This window comes from Oratosquilla oratoria, chromosome 15 (assembly GCF_046742065.1).
Source record: "Oratosquilla oratoria isolate Oo_2021 chromosome 15, ASM4674206v1, whole genome shotgun sequence".
NCBI lineage: Eukaryota > Metazoa > Arthropoda > Malacostraca > Stomatopoda > Squillidae > Oratosquilla > Oratosquilla oratoria.
Genome location: NC_134791.1, coordinates 2,171,941 through 2,189,569, shown reverse-complemented (window position 1 = coordinate 2,189,569; position 17,629 = coordinate 2,171,941). Strand labels below are relative to the sequence as shown.

The 17,629-nt window shown below is 38.7% G+C and overlaps 1 protein-coding gene across 22 annotated transcripts in view; it reads left to right on the top strand.

Moving 5' to 3' along the window:
- rdgB (retinal degeneration B) overlaps positions 1-17,406 on the top strand; it is a 205,612-nt gene extending 188,206 nt beyond the window's left edge. For 18 of the 22 annotated variants that reach the window (XM_076198412.1, XM_076198432.1, XM_076198418.1 and 15 more), the window contains 10 exons: positions 1,730-1,909; positions 2,089-2,237; positions 3,201-3,314; positions 4,256-4,364; positions 5,420-5,576; positions 7,563-7,712; positions 9,410-9,590; positions 9,978-10,109; positions 10,654-10,796; positions 13,517-17,406. In XM_076198412.1, coding sequence (XP_076054527.1) covers positions 1,730-1,909; positions 2,089-2,237; positions 3,201-3,314; positions 4,256-4,364; positions 5,420-5,576; positions 7,563-7,712; positions 9,410-9,590; positions 9,978-10,109; positions 10,654-10,796; positions 13,517-13,628 — 1,427 coding nt within the window. In that variant the 3' untranslated portion in view covers positions 13,629-17,406. Of the gene's footprint in view, positions 1-1,729; positions 1,910-2,088; positions 2,238-3,200; positions 3,315-4,255; positions 4,365-5,419; positions 5,577-7,562; positions 7,713-9,409; positions 9,591-9,977; positions 10,110-10,653; positions 10,797-11,377; positions 11,614-11,699; positions 11,746-11,996; positions 12,054-13,516 lie in introns of those variants that run through there. The other 4 variants (XM_076198427.1, XM_076198426.1, XM_076198423.1 and 1 more) reach the window with 4 other exon arrangements.
- The last annotated feature ends 223 nt before the right edge of the window (positions 17,407-17,629 follow it).

Genomic DNA, 17,629 nt, shown 5'->3' with positions numbered 1-17,629 from the left:
CCCCGTCCTCTCCTTATATGCAAAGGGGGACGGAGAGGGGGGGTCGCCGATTAAATGAAGCGGCCTTGCTGTGGATGTACTGTGTCTTGCGACACTGCTTCTGACCCAGGGCAGTGGGCAGGGTGCAGGGATGACCCGTCATCCAGGAGGTGCTCAGATGAGAGGAAGGGTGGGGGGGTGGGGGTGTGGAGTGTATTTAGGGATGAAATGGGTGGGAGTGTTTTTGTGCCTTTCCCTTTTTGGCTACCTCCCTTGGAAGGGGGAAAAAGCCTTGGTATATGTATGTATGTATTATTATTATTATTATTATTTATTTTGACAAGTGCTGGCTTTGCCACCATGGCTTTCCCATGGGTGCTTGGCCTGTGGCACCACTTGTGCCCTACCCTTCACTCACAGCCAGTCAATCATCTCCGTTTCCGTTACGTCAGCGTTCTCGGCCAATCAGTTGTCCCTGTTGCCGTGACATCAGCGTTTTCGGCCAATCAGTTGTCCCCATTGCCGTGATGTCACCACTCTCTCAGCCACTCAGGTTCTTGTGGAATGTTACCAAATCACCGTCACTGGCTAGATCATTTTGCCAAAAACAGACTTGTTAATTTTTTTTATTTATTATTAATTATGGGACACCCTACACCCATCCAGTAGTTGTCACCCTTGTCTTTGTACTTTGGGGATAAAGAGTCATCCCTTTGCCTTGCCACATTGCTTGGATTGGAAGCATTGCAGCAAGATACAGCACCTCTACTGCAGGGCCTAATAGTTTGAACTGGTTTACCCCCAGTACTGTATTATGTAAAAAAAAGAAAATAGATAAAATTAAGAAAATCCCTCATCCACTCAAAAAGAGAATGGAAAAGGTTAGAATTAATGGGGAGGGATTGTAAGTAAATGAGGAAATTGTAAGTCCTGAAGGAGTGTTCTTGTTCGATCCATAATTTTCTTAAATTGATGAGTTGGGGAGGGAAGGGGCACCTTATAATGTCTTGCGGTGTTATTCTGATCTGAGCAGTGTGGCTGGGGACAGGGAGGTCCCCTCATCCACAACATATTTAAGACAGGAAGGATAACAAGTGGGAGGGTGTATGCTTAGACACCCCCACCCCCCCATTATTTGGGGGGAAACAACCTTTTGATGCTCACTGGCTGAGCGGGTTAGGGCATCATTACTTGTGGCGAAGGTCGAGGGGAGGATGTTTCGAACCCTGCCACTGGTGAAGTTGAACCAGGGGCATGGTTCATTAAATCCCATGCTACAAAGTCCTCTGTAAGGGGCACCATCCTAGCCTCCCGATAGGGGGGAGTTTGTGACGTTAAACCAAACCAATCATAACCTGTATCTGTAGTACATTAACCACTTCCAGATGGTGATGCCTACATAGGCGGCATGAGGAGCAAGTGGGTACTTGATGATGTCGACGTCGCCATCTTGATTATATTTATTGTAGTCGTACCTACGTAATCTTCATTCTCTCTAAACTGGCTTCATCATATTTTCAATAGTTATCAAAATACACGGGTGAAAGAGAACGAACGATTGAGCACTGACTTTATTTTTTATAATGCGATTATTATGACGCAACATTGCATGTCAGGCAGCTAATGCTGCCAGACGTGCGATGTGCCCCGGAGTGAAGAGGTTAAGCTTTCAGTGTTGATTATTGTCACATTGATTTACAACCTTAATTTTGGAGTGTCCGTTCTTCATTCTAGTTCTTGTTCGTTACAGTGGAGTGTATACAGGCCCACGGAGGTGTCTTTTTAGACATGGGTCCGGGTCCTGCGGGAAACAGCAATGGCTCGCCTTCCCTTGGGCCACCAGGACATGTTCGTAGGATGTCGGATGCTTCGATTCTGTCTACCATATCAGGCATGGCTGACACCGTCCCTCTTGCAACAATAAACGCTTGTACGTAGCAGCTTGGAGTTTTGAAAAAGTATAAATTGGATTACTGGATCTTGGATATGAATATTCTCGTTAAATCTTTTATACGGAAATATTTTGTCAGTGAGTATTATTCACTTATTATTATTTTTATTTTTTATTATTATTATCATTATTATTTTTTTTTTTTTCGCCTATTTCAGTAAGTCAGAGATGGTGGGGAAACAAACGGTTGGACTACGCTTTATACTGTCCAGAAGGTTTGGCGAATTTCCCAGTCAATGCTCTGCCGCATCTTTTCCATGCATCTTACTGGGAGTCGTCTGATGTTATTGGATTCATATTACGACAGGTACAGTAATGATTCTCCTACTAAATCACATGTCAGTTATGTTTCGTTACTTATACACATACCCACACCCATTTGTCGTTCCTCGTATCTTAGCATCTTATGGACGGAGGTTCATCTCTGTTCCCTACCACACTCATCACACGTAAGCATACATAGGTATGGTGTTTGCACACACTATTGTTTCGTCCAATTTGTTCCAGACATCCACGACTGTGTGGAGAGCCTTTTTTTTCCAGATCTCTTCTATAACTGTCCTTTTTGAGTATCATCTACATATATATATATATATATATATATATATATATATATATATATATATATATACATACATACATACATACATACATACATATACCAAGGCTTTTTCCCCCTTCCAAGGGAGGTAGCCAAAAAGGGAAAGGCATAAAAACACTCCCACCCATTTCATCCCTAAATACACTCCACACCCCTCCCACCCTCCCTCTCATCTGAGCACCTCCTGGATGACAGGTCATCCCTGCACCTTGCCCACCGCCCTGGGTCAGAAGCAGTGTCGCAAGACACAGCACATCCACAGCAAGGCCGCTTCATTTAATCGGCGACCCCCCCCTCTCCATCCCCCCTTGCATATAAGGAGAGGACGGGGAGAAATCCCTTCGGGCTGCGTCAAAATTTACTCACACATACTACCCCCCCCTGCCCATTCCTCCTCATGCAATCACAACATCATCCATATATATATATATATATACCCAGTATATATATATATGTATATATATATATATATATATATATATATATATATATATGGTATATATATATATATATATATATTTTTTTTTCAGATCTCTTCTATAACTGTCCGTTTTGAGTATCTTCTAAATAATGAAGGGATGTAGAAAACTATGAGTGACTTCCATATATTTTAGATTTTTATTTTATCTATTTATTTATTTATTATTATTATTATTTTTTTTTTTACAGTTGGTGAGGACAGATCACTCAGGCTTGATTGCAGACGACAAAGATCTGCCAGTGTTCTCGCCTGCTCAGCCAAGAGAGAAATGGATCAAGAAAAGAACAGCAGTTAAAATAAAGGTGGGACAGCCTTTTCCATTGTGAAAGAGATGCACTTGTGTAGTTGTAGTGTATGGGATAAGAGCTATGCTCATAGGGTCCTGTCTCTGTATTCCCAGTGATCAATTCTAAAAGTAGTGTTTGAGGCATTATTGAATTTTGTTGTTTTACTTGTGTAAGATCTATATATATATATATATATATATATATATATATATATAGGGAGTGGAGTGTGATAGGGATGGAAAGGGTGGGATTGGTTTGTATGCCTTTGTTTTTTGGCTACCTCCCTTATCAAGGGGGAAAAAAAGCCTTTGGTAGTATGTATGTATTTACTTGTGTTAGAGTGATTGAGTGGAGAATGGTTGCATAAGGATGATGCTGTGATGCATGGAAGGGAGTGGGTAGGGGATGGGGGGTTAACAAATGGTTATGTGTGAATGATATTTTGATGCAGCTCGAAGGGATTTCTCCGTCTTCTCTTTTTCTGCATGAGGGGACAGAGAGGGTGGGTTGCTGATTAAATGAAGTGGCCTTGCTGTGTATGTGCTGTGTCTTGCTGCATTGCTTCTGACCCAGGGCAATGGGTGAGATGCAGGGATGACCTGTCATCCAGGAGGAGCCAAGAAAAGAGGGAGGGAGGGAGGGAGGGGTGGTGATTGGAGATGGAGTGAGTGGGGATGGAATGGGTGGGAGTGGAATTATGCCTTTTGACTTTGGCTACCTCCCTTGTAAGAGGGAAAAAGCCCTTGGCATGTGTATGTATGTATTTATTTGTTGTATATTTGTATTAGTTTGTCAACTTGTTTACATATTCTGTATGATGGGATGGAAATGGGTGGGAGTGGTTTTTTTATGCCTTTGTTTTTTGGCTATCTCCCTTATAAGGGGGAAAAAAGCCTTTGGTATATGTATGTGTGTATGTTGACTTATATATTTTTTTCATCCTTTTTCAATAAAAGAATCTGGCGGCAAACCATAGAGGTAATGACGTCATCATACGGGAAGGAGCGGCTCAAGTTGTCCAGGCAAGGTTCATGTACGGACCTTTGGATATGGTGGCTCTTACAGGTGAGACGGTTTGTTATTGTTGTTTTTAAGTTATTATTATTAAATAGTAATATTTGTTTGATTTGATTTAATTTAATTTAATTTTATATTGTTTTATTTTATTACATTTTTTCTTTTGATGTTCACTGGCCGAGCGGATTAAGGTGTTGTTACTTGCGGCGAAGGTTGGGGTGATGGTGATTCAAACCCTGTTCAGGGCGAGTTGAACCAAGGGCATGGTTCATTAAATTCCACGCTACAAAGTCCTCTGTAAGGGGCACCGTCCTAGCCTCCTGATAGAGTGGAGTTTGTGATGTTAAACCAAATCAATCCAAATCACATTTTTTCTGTACAAAAGGAACTGCCATCCCTCTTACTTTATAAAAAAATTTAATTTGAAATAGGCATAAAACTGTAGTATGATGAGGACCATTAGCCCTGTAGCCAAATGAAAATACATTAAGAATGAAATAGTTCTGTATTTAGGATCCATGGATGTTGGGAAAATGAGGATAAAGATTTGAATAAGATTGTAGATTTGCAAGAAGTCTTAGAGGATACAGGACTGTGTTTTGACTGAGGTTCTCACAGGATAGCAAGGTCCAAAAGGTTCTTCTTCTTTACCTGTTGCAGAGAGACTATAGATTTTAGTCCACATAATGTCTTGTATATCTTGAGTAGCTTTCAAATCATAATGCTATTATCTGTGTAACTGTTTACATAGTATTTGTACAGTATTTTCATTCAGGAGGAGCCAAGAACAGAGGGAGGGAGGTGGTGAATGGGAGTGGAGTTTGTAGGGATGAAATGGGTGGGAGTGGATTTATGCTTTTTGACTTTGGCTACCTCCTTTGTAAAGGGGAAAAAGCCCTTGGTAAATGTATGTATGTATTTTCACTGTCATCCCATATATCTTTTTCATTTCATATTAATGTAGCTGTTTTAGGATGTGTGTTTGTATAGATACAAGAAAATATAACGTCTTATTATGTTTACATTAACTTTAAGTCATGTTGGTTATGCTACCTTTAAAAGTGAGTTTTTATTGTTTAAAAGCGACTTCTCTTATCGTTTAGGTGAACGTGTTGACGTCCACATCATGCAAGATCCCCCTGGTGGGGATTGGCTACACTTGACCACGGAACAGACCGACAAAAATGGTCGAGTTATTTTCAATATTCCTTCAGAGAAGGCACTAAGTTACGGCATGTACCCAGTCAAGATGGTAGTTAGGTAAGTATGATTGCACAACAGCACGACCCATATTCTTGTAAGATTTGTATTCACTCTAGTGCACAATGGATTTCTCTCCATGTATAAAAATATATCGTAAGACCTTTTCCTTGTTGTAAGGAAAAGCGTATTTTTTTTTTTTTTTTTTTCCTTTTCATCTTGGAAGCTCTGAAGAACCCTATTTGATTGTGCCTCCATAGCATGGTTCCTGACAATCAAGAAAACAAATATAGATCTCTTACAGACTACACAAGACAGAACATTAAGAATAATAGTAGGATAATGAAACTACCATAATAGAACATGTATGCATGAAAACTGAAATTCTCCCTATAGATCAGTATATGAAAATGATAGGCATACAGAGCAAGAGCCCTGATCCCCACTCATACATTCCATCATATAACTCAAACACTGAGCTGACTCAAAAAAAAAAAAAAAAAAAAAAAAAAAAAAAAATATATATATATATATATATATATATATATACACTGTATATATATATAATATATATATACGTATATATATATATATATATATATATAGTATACATAGATATACCAAAGGCTTTTTTCCCTCTTACAAGGGAAGTAGCCAAAACACAAAGCCATAAAATCCATTCCCACCCATTCCATCCCCACATACTCCACTGCCACAAAAAAAAGCAATAATAAAAAAATAGTACACTATTCAAATATCTACAACCTTTCACCATCACCGTACAAAAATGCAGACACATTTGAATCACAAAATAAGCACTCCCTATTCCATTATGCTCCCCAGACACGAGTTTTACAGAGAAATACCTTCCACAACAAATAAGAACCACACTAACGTATCTGTTTTCATGTCATTATCCAGTTCTAAAACAATACCAACACAGAGTATGGAAGCTCCCTTGCTGAGCGGATTAGGACGTTGTTACTTGTGGTGAAGGTCAAGGGATGGTGGTTCGAACCCTGCCATTGGCGAAGTTGAACCAAGGGCAAGGTTCATTAAATTCCATGCTACAAAGTCCTCTGTGAGGGGCACCATCCTAGCCTCCCGGTAGGGGGAAGTTTGTGATGTTAAACCACATCATTGTCATCATATCACAGAGTGATAGATATCTGGAACAAACTGAATGAGGAAACAGTGAGTGCTAAAACTATACATGACTTTAAGAACAAACTGGATGCAGAAAGATACAAAAGCGGGTCACTATGAGCATAGCTCTCTTCCTGTGAAATACAACTTGGTAAATACAACTAGGTAAATGCAGAGTAAGCCTGGCCGTAGATGTAAATTGCCTTGGATGAAATCACCACACAGAAGACACTGAAGACCTTATCTTGCATTACCCGACTTCAGGCTTACCCAGACAACAACACAATATCTCCTCATTAAGTGACTTGTGGGCCAATCTGGTGTCTTGATGGTTACCCACAAGACAAGTCTCCTGCAAGAGACCATGAGCAGTTGATTGATTAATTGATTGATATATAGTAAATCCTAGATATAACAGATCTTGATATACTGGATATTGGATATAATGGACAAAAAAACCTGACCGGACAAACCCTCGTTATAACAGATGAAAATCTGTTACAGCGAGGGATCCTTGGTTATAATTGATCTTCGGATAGAGCGACAGACCCGTCCCCATATCGTCCATTGTATCAAGAGTTTACTGTAATTTCTAATCCTACTAATTGCTAATACTGGACAAACTTCGGGATATAACGGATCTGTCTGGTATTTCCATCGGATATAATGAATGCTTGGTTATAACGGATCTTCAGATATAATGACAGACCCGTCCCCATATCGTCCGTTATATCAAGGGTTTACTGTATCTAAGCCTGGCAGCAACCAGAATAAAAGATCAAAGACTACCTAGCATGAGAGAAGTTAGATCAGTATATAGAAAAACTTAGTTGTTTTTGATTATTTGACAATGAAATAGACTGAGTTTGATTACAAAAATGTGGACTTGTTTCATTGCAGGGGTGATCATACAAGCTGTACAATGTATCTAGCTGTCGTACCACCAAAAACAGAATGTGTTGTGTTCAGTATAGACGGTTCCTTTGCTGCATCAGTATCTGTGACCGGAAGAGATCCGAAAGTGAGAGCAGGAGCAGTCGATGTTGTCAGGTAAGTTGATGCAATGTTGTCGTTGCCACGGGTGTTATTATTACGTCTACTTAGTCTTAATTCAACGGCGATTGCTGAATCAAAACACTATGTAAACATGAAAACCCGTTTAACTTTAGCCTTTAACCCCTTCGTTACCGACCCGTCAACCTTACGTAAACAAATGTTTCAAACCGTCCCACGAATGGCTGGAGCCTTATGTTTGTAAACACAGACACTTGCCACCATGTGGGTAGAAATAACCCAGAAACCGAGGCCTTGAGAGCCCTCAATACATACAGCTTATACTGTGACACATGCGTGTCATGGGGAGCACGCTCGGTTCCTGGCGGGTGCACTCAGCCGTGACACGCAGGTGTCACAAAATACACATCCGGTACTCAAGGGGTTAATTATCTAATTATTTAAAATTATTGATTAATTAAATTATGTAATTAATTAAGGATTTAATTACTATAACACCTATGCTTCTGTCCCAGGTAGTGGGCAGGAGTCGGGATGACCCTTCATCCAAGTGGAGCTAAGATGAGAAGGAAATAAGGGTGGGGGATGAGAGTGGGTGTGTGCCTTTGATGGACCTTTCTTATGAGGAGGGCCTTTGATGGCGGCTACCCTCCTTATGAGGGGGAAGAAGTCCTTGGTATATAGTTCGATAGAATACCTCCCATATCTGAGTTGCCATTATGTGAACCATCATTAACCAAATATTATTTGTGTCTTGTATGCCACTTTTTCCCTCCAGAATTAAGTATATTTTTCCTTTCAGAAATAAATATATAACACTGGAGTGTCAAAGTTAAGACTGGGTGGGTGGATGGGTGGGGAAGGATAGTTTTACCTCATATTCAAATGCTCCCCAAATCTATACACCTTGTGGTACAATTGGCACAAATATAAGAGCAATATTTTAATTATTTAATTTTACAAAAGGTAACTGCATGATGAATAACATACTATGTTTCCTATTAACTTTACAGCACTGTATGGGGCAGAAACAATAGAGTGAGAAATGAGGAGGTGAGGAGGAGAACAGGGGTGGTAAAGGAGCTGGGAGATAGGGTTGATGAAAGAGTACTAGGATGGTTTGGACACATGGAAAGAATGAGTGGAGAAAGACTAGTAAAAGAGGTATGGAAGGCAGATGTGGAGGGAGTGAACATGAGGGGACATCCTAGGATGAGCTGGATGGATGGGGTAAAGGGGGCTTTGGGGAAGAGGGGAATGTCTGTTGAGGAAGGATGGGAGAGGACAGAAGATAGGGGTGAATGGAGAATGGTTGGTATGGATGATGCTATGATGCATGAGGTGGAATGGGCGGGGGTGTGGGGGGTGAGGTAGTATGTGGGCAGGGTGCAGGGATGACACGTCATCCAGGAGGTGCTCAGATAAGAGGGAGGGTGGGAGGGATGTGGAGTGTATTTAGGGATGAAATGGGTGGGAGTAATTTTATGCCTTTCCCTTTTTGGCTACCTCCCTTGTAAGGGGGAAAAAGCCTTGGTATATGTATGTATTAACTTTACACAAATTTCCCAACCTTGCATATCCGAATATTCCCAAAATCTATATGCCCTGTGGTGCAATTGAAACAAATATGAGAGCAATACTTAATTTAGTTATTTTTACAAGAGGTAACTGTGTTACGAATAACGTATAGCCTTTCCTGTCATCTTCACTTTACGCAAATTCCCCATTTGCAGACATTGGCAAGAGTTGGGATACCTTATCATCTACGTAACTGCACGGCCCGACATGCAGCAGCAGCGCGTGGTGTCGTGGTTAGCCCAGCACAACTTCCCGCATGGCCTCGTTTCTTTCGCTGAAGGCTTTTCAAAAGACCCCATTGGCCTGAAAGCGGACTACCTAAGAGGACTCATGAACGTAGGATCGCTGGACTTGTTCATATGCTCGACTCTTGATTAAACAGACAAAGGGGTGGAGCATTGGTTTAATATGAAATTTAACATATAGCAGAATATAAGATATGTATGTTTCGATTACTATCTGTGATCCTCTTCAGCAGACGTGTTACAGAGTGGACAGAAGTATGTATATATACAAAAGTAATAAGGTGAACAGGTGACCTGAGTCCCCATACCTACCTCTTCACCTCACTACTTTTGTATATATACATGCTTCTCTCCACTCTGTAACACATCTGCTGAAGAGGATCACAGATAGTGATCAAAATGTATGGATCTTTTTACTTTTGCCTATTCTTCTCTGAAAGTGGGTTATTAGAATAATTATATAACATTTTCATTTCAGGAGGCTGGTCTAGTTATTCAAGCTGCTTATGGAAGTTCAAAGGACATAAGCGTGTACACCGCCATTGGACTTTCTCCTGAACAGATATATATTGTTGGAAAAGCCAATAAGAAACAACATTCCCTATCCCAGGTTGGTAATTGTGTTTGTTATGGACTAAAAGGCTCTTCTCTCATAATATATCATAAATTGAAATTGATGAAATCGCTGTGACTCCAAGTTGATTGAAAATTTAAATTGTTTCATTATATTATTGGAGGGAGGTACAGTAATAGTGGACTGGTTAGTGAGGTTGTTTAATCTCTTCAATATGAGTCAAATACTCGCATACACATTAGGCTTCCTGATGTACGATGATGCATCACAATACATGTGTTATAGAATATAAAGTTATAGCTGTTATACTCATTCTATTTCACTCCTGAATGTTGATAACCACAGAAAATGCAATCAAGCCTATTCCCAGAATACGGGAGTTGCTCAGCTACAACTACAAAATAAATATAATCAAAACACTGATGCTGGCATCCTTGTATACCTACGAGAATTTTTGAAAGGGAAACCAATGGATAGAGGTTGGCTGGATGTCTTGGTCGGCTATCTCTCTTGTGAAGGGGAAGAAGCCATTCATAATAGAGATGGATAAGTCACACGTTCTTTCCATGTATTTTCACAGGTTCTGAGTGATGGTTATGCGGCTCATCTAGCTCATCTCTCAGCCTTGGGCAAATCCAGACCTGCTCGCGGTAATCCCCAAATTGTTATTCCTCGAGGATTTTTCGGACTTCCAGGACAGAGCACAGCCTTACGCAGACGAAGGTAAAAATTGTGTTGGGCGTAATGTTTTCTGTGACTTGATTATGTGGTTTTCTTTTGAACCTCGTTTTCTAACAATGCATAACTTTTTAAGATCGTGAAAGGAGCAATACAATGAGTCTGATATTTTAAAGAATTTAGTGCCTTTAATGTAGTTTTTGTCCAAAAAGGCATTTTTTTATATAATACAATTAATAATGTATACTAGTTTATTGGCTAAGGTAATGAATTTTGATTAAGCTCAAAGAAGTATTTTTTACCAAGAAATAATGTATATGTAATTTTACAATCTTTTTTATATTTGAGCCCATTTTTTAATTTGTGAGTTTTACACTTAAAATTTTTCACATAGATTTTCAACATGTTTTTCAAATAGTATAGTCTATCAATCAGGCATTTAATCTTGCACAGTTTCTGTATTCATCTTGAGAGAATAACAAATGCCCATGTGAATTACTGTTAGTACACATGAAATGGGTAAATTTACTGTTGGATGTTATAATGAGCTGTACAGTTTTACGGCAAAAAGGAAATTACTCGTAGCATACCAGATCTGTTGTAAGCATCCATATTTCTCCTTTCAGCAACCTAGAGAAAATTGAATGGTTTGATACATCTTTTCAGTTACCTATTTTTCTCGGTGCCGATTGTATGGCATAAGAAAACACTGAGTCACGCTTTCATTCAAGTGCAGCCGTGACGATATTCTGAAGAATAAACTTTGCAGTCTAAGACAAAACTGCCCTATGTCCGTGGCTTTCTGTATCCTAACATAGCAAAGAAACAACATTAATTTGACACTGTGTTGACAAGGCTTTGAGCTTTAAGTTTGATTTATTTAATTTTTTTACCTAGTGATATGAGCTTTTTCTTTTAGAATTTTATTTTGTTTTTCCCTTTATGCAGCTTCAAGAGGAGATGTAAAGAAGCTGTACATACTGCAAGCTAGGTGGTGGGGGACACAATTTTTATTTTATTTTTTTCTTATTCTTAGGAATAGTATTCAGCTTTACTGTTTGGTTTATCAAGTAGTTTGCATCATTCATGCTGTAGTCGGCTTTTGGTTTTTTGTTTTTGTTTTTTTTATATGCTTCATACTCTGTATTGGGAATAATTCCATCATCCACCCAAATGATGTAGAAGGTAAGATGGTTCAGAAATTGACTGACGCCACCACTATAAAAAGAAAAACGTCTCTTACAGATTCTGGAACGCTCAGTCTCTATCTTCGAATCGCAAAGAATGATAAGGATAAGCACTGTATGTGGGTGTATGAATGTTTGCATTTTATTTAGATTGACCCGTTTTTATTTCTATTTAAAAAAAATTCTGTTGATTTTTAGCAACATTGCACACTAGAAATCTAAGTTTGTATAATTTTCTGAAAAAGCACTTTTTTGCTTTCAATTAATTTGCCATTCTTTGCTTATTTTCTTTTTGTAACTGTTGTAAGCTTTTAAAGAAATCTTAAGTTGCTCCAGAATAACCATTTAGAGGTATTTCCCCTAAATTGATCCTTTTCTTTCTGTTGTGTATTCCTCTGAAGAAAAATAAAAACAAAACTAAAGTTGTATGAGGATGGACTGGGCTAAGGAAAGTGTAGCTCAAAATAAATAAACAAATAATAATGGCTTTAACGCCCTTGCATGTTCAAAAGATTTCTGACCTGTCTCTATATGACTATGTAGAGTATAAACCTTTGGTAAAGCGAGAAAATGGATGCAGAATAATTAGTATGTGATGTGTTGTAATTGATGTGGAATGGAAGGTTGACGGATGGGCGCAGTTGCGTAGTGTCGACAGTATGTGTATAATTTAAGGTAGTGGCGGTACATAAAACAACTCTTCTTTCCTTCAATTGTTTTGTTTTGTTGATTATGATGATTTGTCAACAGTCAGGGTTGAGACGTGAACTTGTGCAGTGCACTGCAAACATGACACACACTTTGAAATTTGAGGTAAAATCTCAAAATGAAAGGCTTTCGTTTTGAGAGGAGCTGTTTACATTTAAGATGACAAGAAGTTAAATAATGATGTTTAGGCTAGAGACACTTTATTCTTTCACACAAACAGATGACATAATTTCCACGTCAACTAAATTCTCAGTAGTAAATAACATTCTATTTATTTTTTTGCATATTTTGTTAGATTTGTTCTTTTCTCTTTTCTTTTTTATATTTTTGCATGAATTGTTTTATGTATTTTGTGGTAACATTGTATTGGAATTATATAAATACATATTTAAGGATACATACATTATAGAACTAGATTAGATATGCTCAGAGCATTTCTCCTTTATAAGGGGAAAAAATCTCTTGCTATATAGATAGATTTCACCCAATCCAAAAAGTATTGAAGTTCCTTGAACCTTTTTTTTGTCCTTTTTGAAACAAGCATTAGTAGTACTGTTAATTATTAAATATTTAGTGCTGTGAGACTTCTTTGAAATATTATTTCATTTTAGTTTACGTCAGGAGTATGGAAATGAACAGTAGGAATAGTTAGTGCATATATAGGGCATACAGATACTAGAACCTGTGTACAGCACTCATTGCCTGGTTTATACACATAGAGCACATGCACACAGGAAGGATTTTTAGAAAACTAGGTTATTGAACTGAGTATTAGCTAGTAAACAAGACTCGGTGCTAAATTTCTGTGAATGCCGCCGATGTGTTTTGAACGATTCTCTCCCCACTGATTAGATATCCTTTTCTCATTAGGTCAGCCAAACGGACCACCTCGTTCCCTGTCCTGAGCACCAGCGAAGGCGTCCTTAGATCTCGCGGCTCCTCCCATTCACCCCGACCCAACCATATGAGCATGAGATGTTAAGGTCACCCTTCCCACTCTCTGCACCCACCGTTGTTCGGGTCTGCCTCTCTTGAGTGGCGACCCGACTGCAAGAAGGGGTTACGTAGTCTCTGGCACGCCAGAGTGAAGTTTCTACCTGGTGACCCGCCATCAGAGCAACCTTGTTTCGATTTAGTACGAGTGGATTCTAAAGTTTAGGTGCTATCTGAACCCCTAACCCTTACGAGGTGTGCATGAATCACAGGACGCAGAAGGCTCATTACCTGAATAATTCACATAGAATTCAACCCACTCATTCACTCCAAAGATACAAGTAACTCGTTGGTTACAACATGTTTATGTGTAGAAATACCTGAGTAATTTGTTGGTAAGTTGTTGCTTGCGCACTACTTGTAGTTAGCTGTTTAACCCATGTAGTTATCGAGGTAACGTAGTCGTGGCGGAATATTCTCATGTTGGACAAAAGAAAGTCGTTCTAGTAGGCCAGTGTGTGTATACTTGTGAAAACAGGACGTAATATTGATACCTAAACACAGACTTGCGATTATACTCAGGCTGCATGGCATGTCGGAGTTTGAATTTGCCTTTTATTAATTTAACAGGAAAGGCATCGTGTCATACAGCAATGTGTGCTTTGGCATATTTCTACATCTCATACATTGTAGAAAGTAAAGCTTCTCATTAGATCTCATACTGTGAAGTCATAGTTTCATAGTCTTAATCATGATATGATAACTTGATTTTTGCCGATGTGATAGCCATTACACATTTCATCATGGCGGAAATTTAAAAAATCCATATATGTTAGTATTGAAAATATGTCCTGCTTATCATTTTGTAATCAAAAGCAGACTAAAGTGTCACCATAGAAATATTGTTGGTAATGATTATATTATATCAAGAGTATAGAAATGCATGTGTTAAAGATTAATGTATTTATATATTTATGTACATATGTATGCATAAACACATGTTTATTTGTGTATGGGTGTATTTGTGAATGTGAATATATTTGTGTGAATGGTTACCTATTTTGTATCACTATTATTATTACTGTTATTATTAATATTTTTTTACTATTATTGTTTATTTTATTTATTTTTTTTTTTTCATCTTTGGTAATTTCCTTTTCAATAAGGATCACAAACACCTGTCAATAGCAACCTCTAACCCACAGATCAAAGGGAGGGACCTTGTATGTAATGGAAAAGATCATAACTCCAAATAGGATTTTATATCCTTCCTCCTTGTCCTTATGTACATTCTCCATTTAAACGATTCTTTATTTTTTATGCCTTTATTCCTTTCCTATTACTCTCTTCTTACCATCGCTACTACGTGATTTCCCAGTTGTTGTTCTCGTAAGTTCCCAACCCTTGCCTACACAAGTTACGTAAAACTTAACTCCGATCAGGTCACTAGCACTTCAGCATCAATAGAATGGGCTTGGTTGTGGACTCCATGTACCCGAAGTACGGTTTCCTCAAGTGGGGTCTCAAGATGATATCGGGATTTGCAGAAACCATCCAGGGTGTCCTTTAGATCATAACTGGACGCATAAGAGTACGTCTTTTGTACGTACACACATACATATGTATCCCAACGGCTTTTTCCCCACCTTACAAGGGAGGTAGCCAAAGTCAAATACATAGATCCACTCCCACCCGTTTCATCCCCACATACTCCACTCCTATTCACCACCCCTCCCTCCCACTTATCTTGGCTCCTCCTGGATGACGGGTCATCCCTGCATCTCGCCCACTACCCTAGGTCAAAAACAATTATTACTTCTTTTGTGAAGACGTAAAATTAGCGAATCCCAACATTATGTCACATCTAGAAACGGAACTTTGGGGGTTCCCGTAATATGCTGTATTATAAGACCAAAAGGAGTTGGAGAGGCAGAAAGGTTGAGAAACTGTGCCCAAGATGCACACATCCCACAGACGGCATAGAACACGATCTTCACTCGGAACGGAATAAACATCTGGGGAGAGTCTGAAAAAAAATCCAGTAAATTTTCTGCAAGGGGAGACCTGCAATAGAAGAATTTATTTAATTGATCCATAAATCCTCTCCATTTATTTTTAGCCCTTCTCTGCCTCTTCTGACCACATTTACTTCGAGCAGTCTTCTTATTGGCGTTCCCCCTTGTATTCTCTTTACGTGCCCATACCATCTTGACAGGGCCCTAAATAGTCCCTCAACACTTGCCTTTCATATTCCTCAAATATTCATGAAAACTTGTTTGAAATGACCAAACCTTAGAGCAGCACTTAAAAATGATAACCACTCTGTTCTATGTTAGAATCCATAAACAACCCTCCCATTCAACAGAGAAACAAGTCCTACAATATTGTACTTAAACATATACAGTAACCTGCTTCTCATACCCTGCAGTACACATATACATAGCTAGATACAAAAGCGGGACACCACAATCATAGCTCCCTTTCCAGTAAGATATAACTAGGTAAATTATATCTACTGAATTATGAGAGGTATAGAAGTCCTTGAGAGAGAAGACTTACTAAATTGAGATAAGAGAAACACAAGAGGACATGGAAGGAGGCTCAAAAAGAACAGCTATAGAAGAGACCTGGAAAAGAACAGCTTTCCACACAGAGTGATGGATGTATGGAACATACTAAATGAAACAACAGTGTTTGTAAAAACAATACACGAATTTGAGAGCAAATTAGACATGGCGAAATACAGAGATAGGACACCATGAGTATAGCTCTCCTTCCCATAAGATACGACTAGGTAGGTAAATGCATACACACACACTTGCTTTACATTTTCATTATCCATTTTCTTGTTAAAAAAAAAAAAGGAAATGAAATAGAATAAAACAAGCTCAAGATAAAAATCTTGTGTACATTGGTTTCTTTTTCATGAGATGCAAATTGTGATTATTGTCTCATCAGATTTATAACCTATTGTTCATGGAGTTTTTCTTCAGCTGGATAAAAATGTTTGGTATTGGTATGAATGGGTGGGAGTGTAGTTTAACACGGCAACCCTCCTTATAAAGGGGAAAAAGTATTTTGTTGTTTATATGTGTATGCCTTGATTAGGCCACCCCCATTACAAGGGGAAAAAACCTTTTTAATTATGAGCAAATTGACTTGAGGGATAAAAACAGAAATAGGATAAGAGTTTTGAGTCGGGCTCATTAGAAATGGAAAATTTTGACTTGTGTTGATGGTCTGTTTAAAACTGTTCAGTGGTCAGACTTCATCCCAAGTTGGAAAATAAATTTAGCAAAGATTTTGATATTAATTTTCTAAAGTGACATTTCCTCTAACAATTGAAATCGTATAGCAATAGTCAGATTATAATTAGGAAGTGGGTGAGGGAGTATGTGTGAAAAAATAATGTGATGCAGTTCGAAGGGATTTCTCCCTGTCTTCTCCATTTCTGCATGAGGGGACGGAGTAGGGGGATCACTGATTTAATGAAGTGGCCTTGCTGTGGATGTGCTGTGTCTTGTGACACTGCTTCTGACCCAGGGCAGTGGACGAGATGCAGGGATGACCCATCATCCAGGAGGAGCCAAGATAAGAGGGAGGGAAGGGGGTGGATGGGAGTGGAGTGTGATAGGGATGGAATGGGTGGGAGTGGTTTTTATACCTTTGTTTTTTTTGGCTACCTCCCTTGCAAGGGGGAAAAAGCCTTTGGTATATATATGTATTTATAATTATTTTAGATCTGGCAACATTCTCTCTTGAAAACACAAAGTTCTTTTGTATCCACTGATGTATTTTATACTTGTGTGTGTGTGTGTATATATATATATATAATTAATATTTTATTTTTTATTGTTATACAGAGATCATTTCTGTATCTGAACTATTTGGGCAACATGGTGTTTAGATTTGGGGAGTATTTGGATGTGAAATTCAAAATTAGTTTCTGCTACTAGTCTCCACCCTGCTACTCCAGGGATTTTTTAATCAGAAGGGATGATGGTAATGCAATACACATAAGCTGTGTTTAAATAATGGTGGTTCAGATGG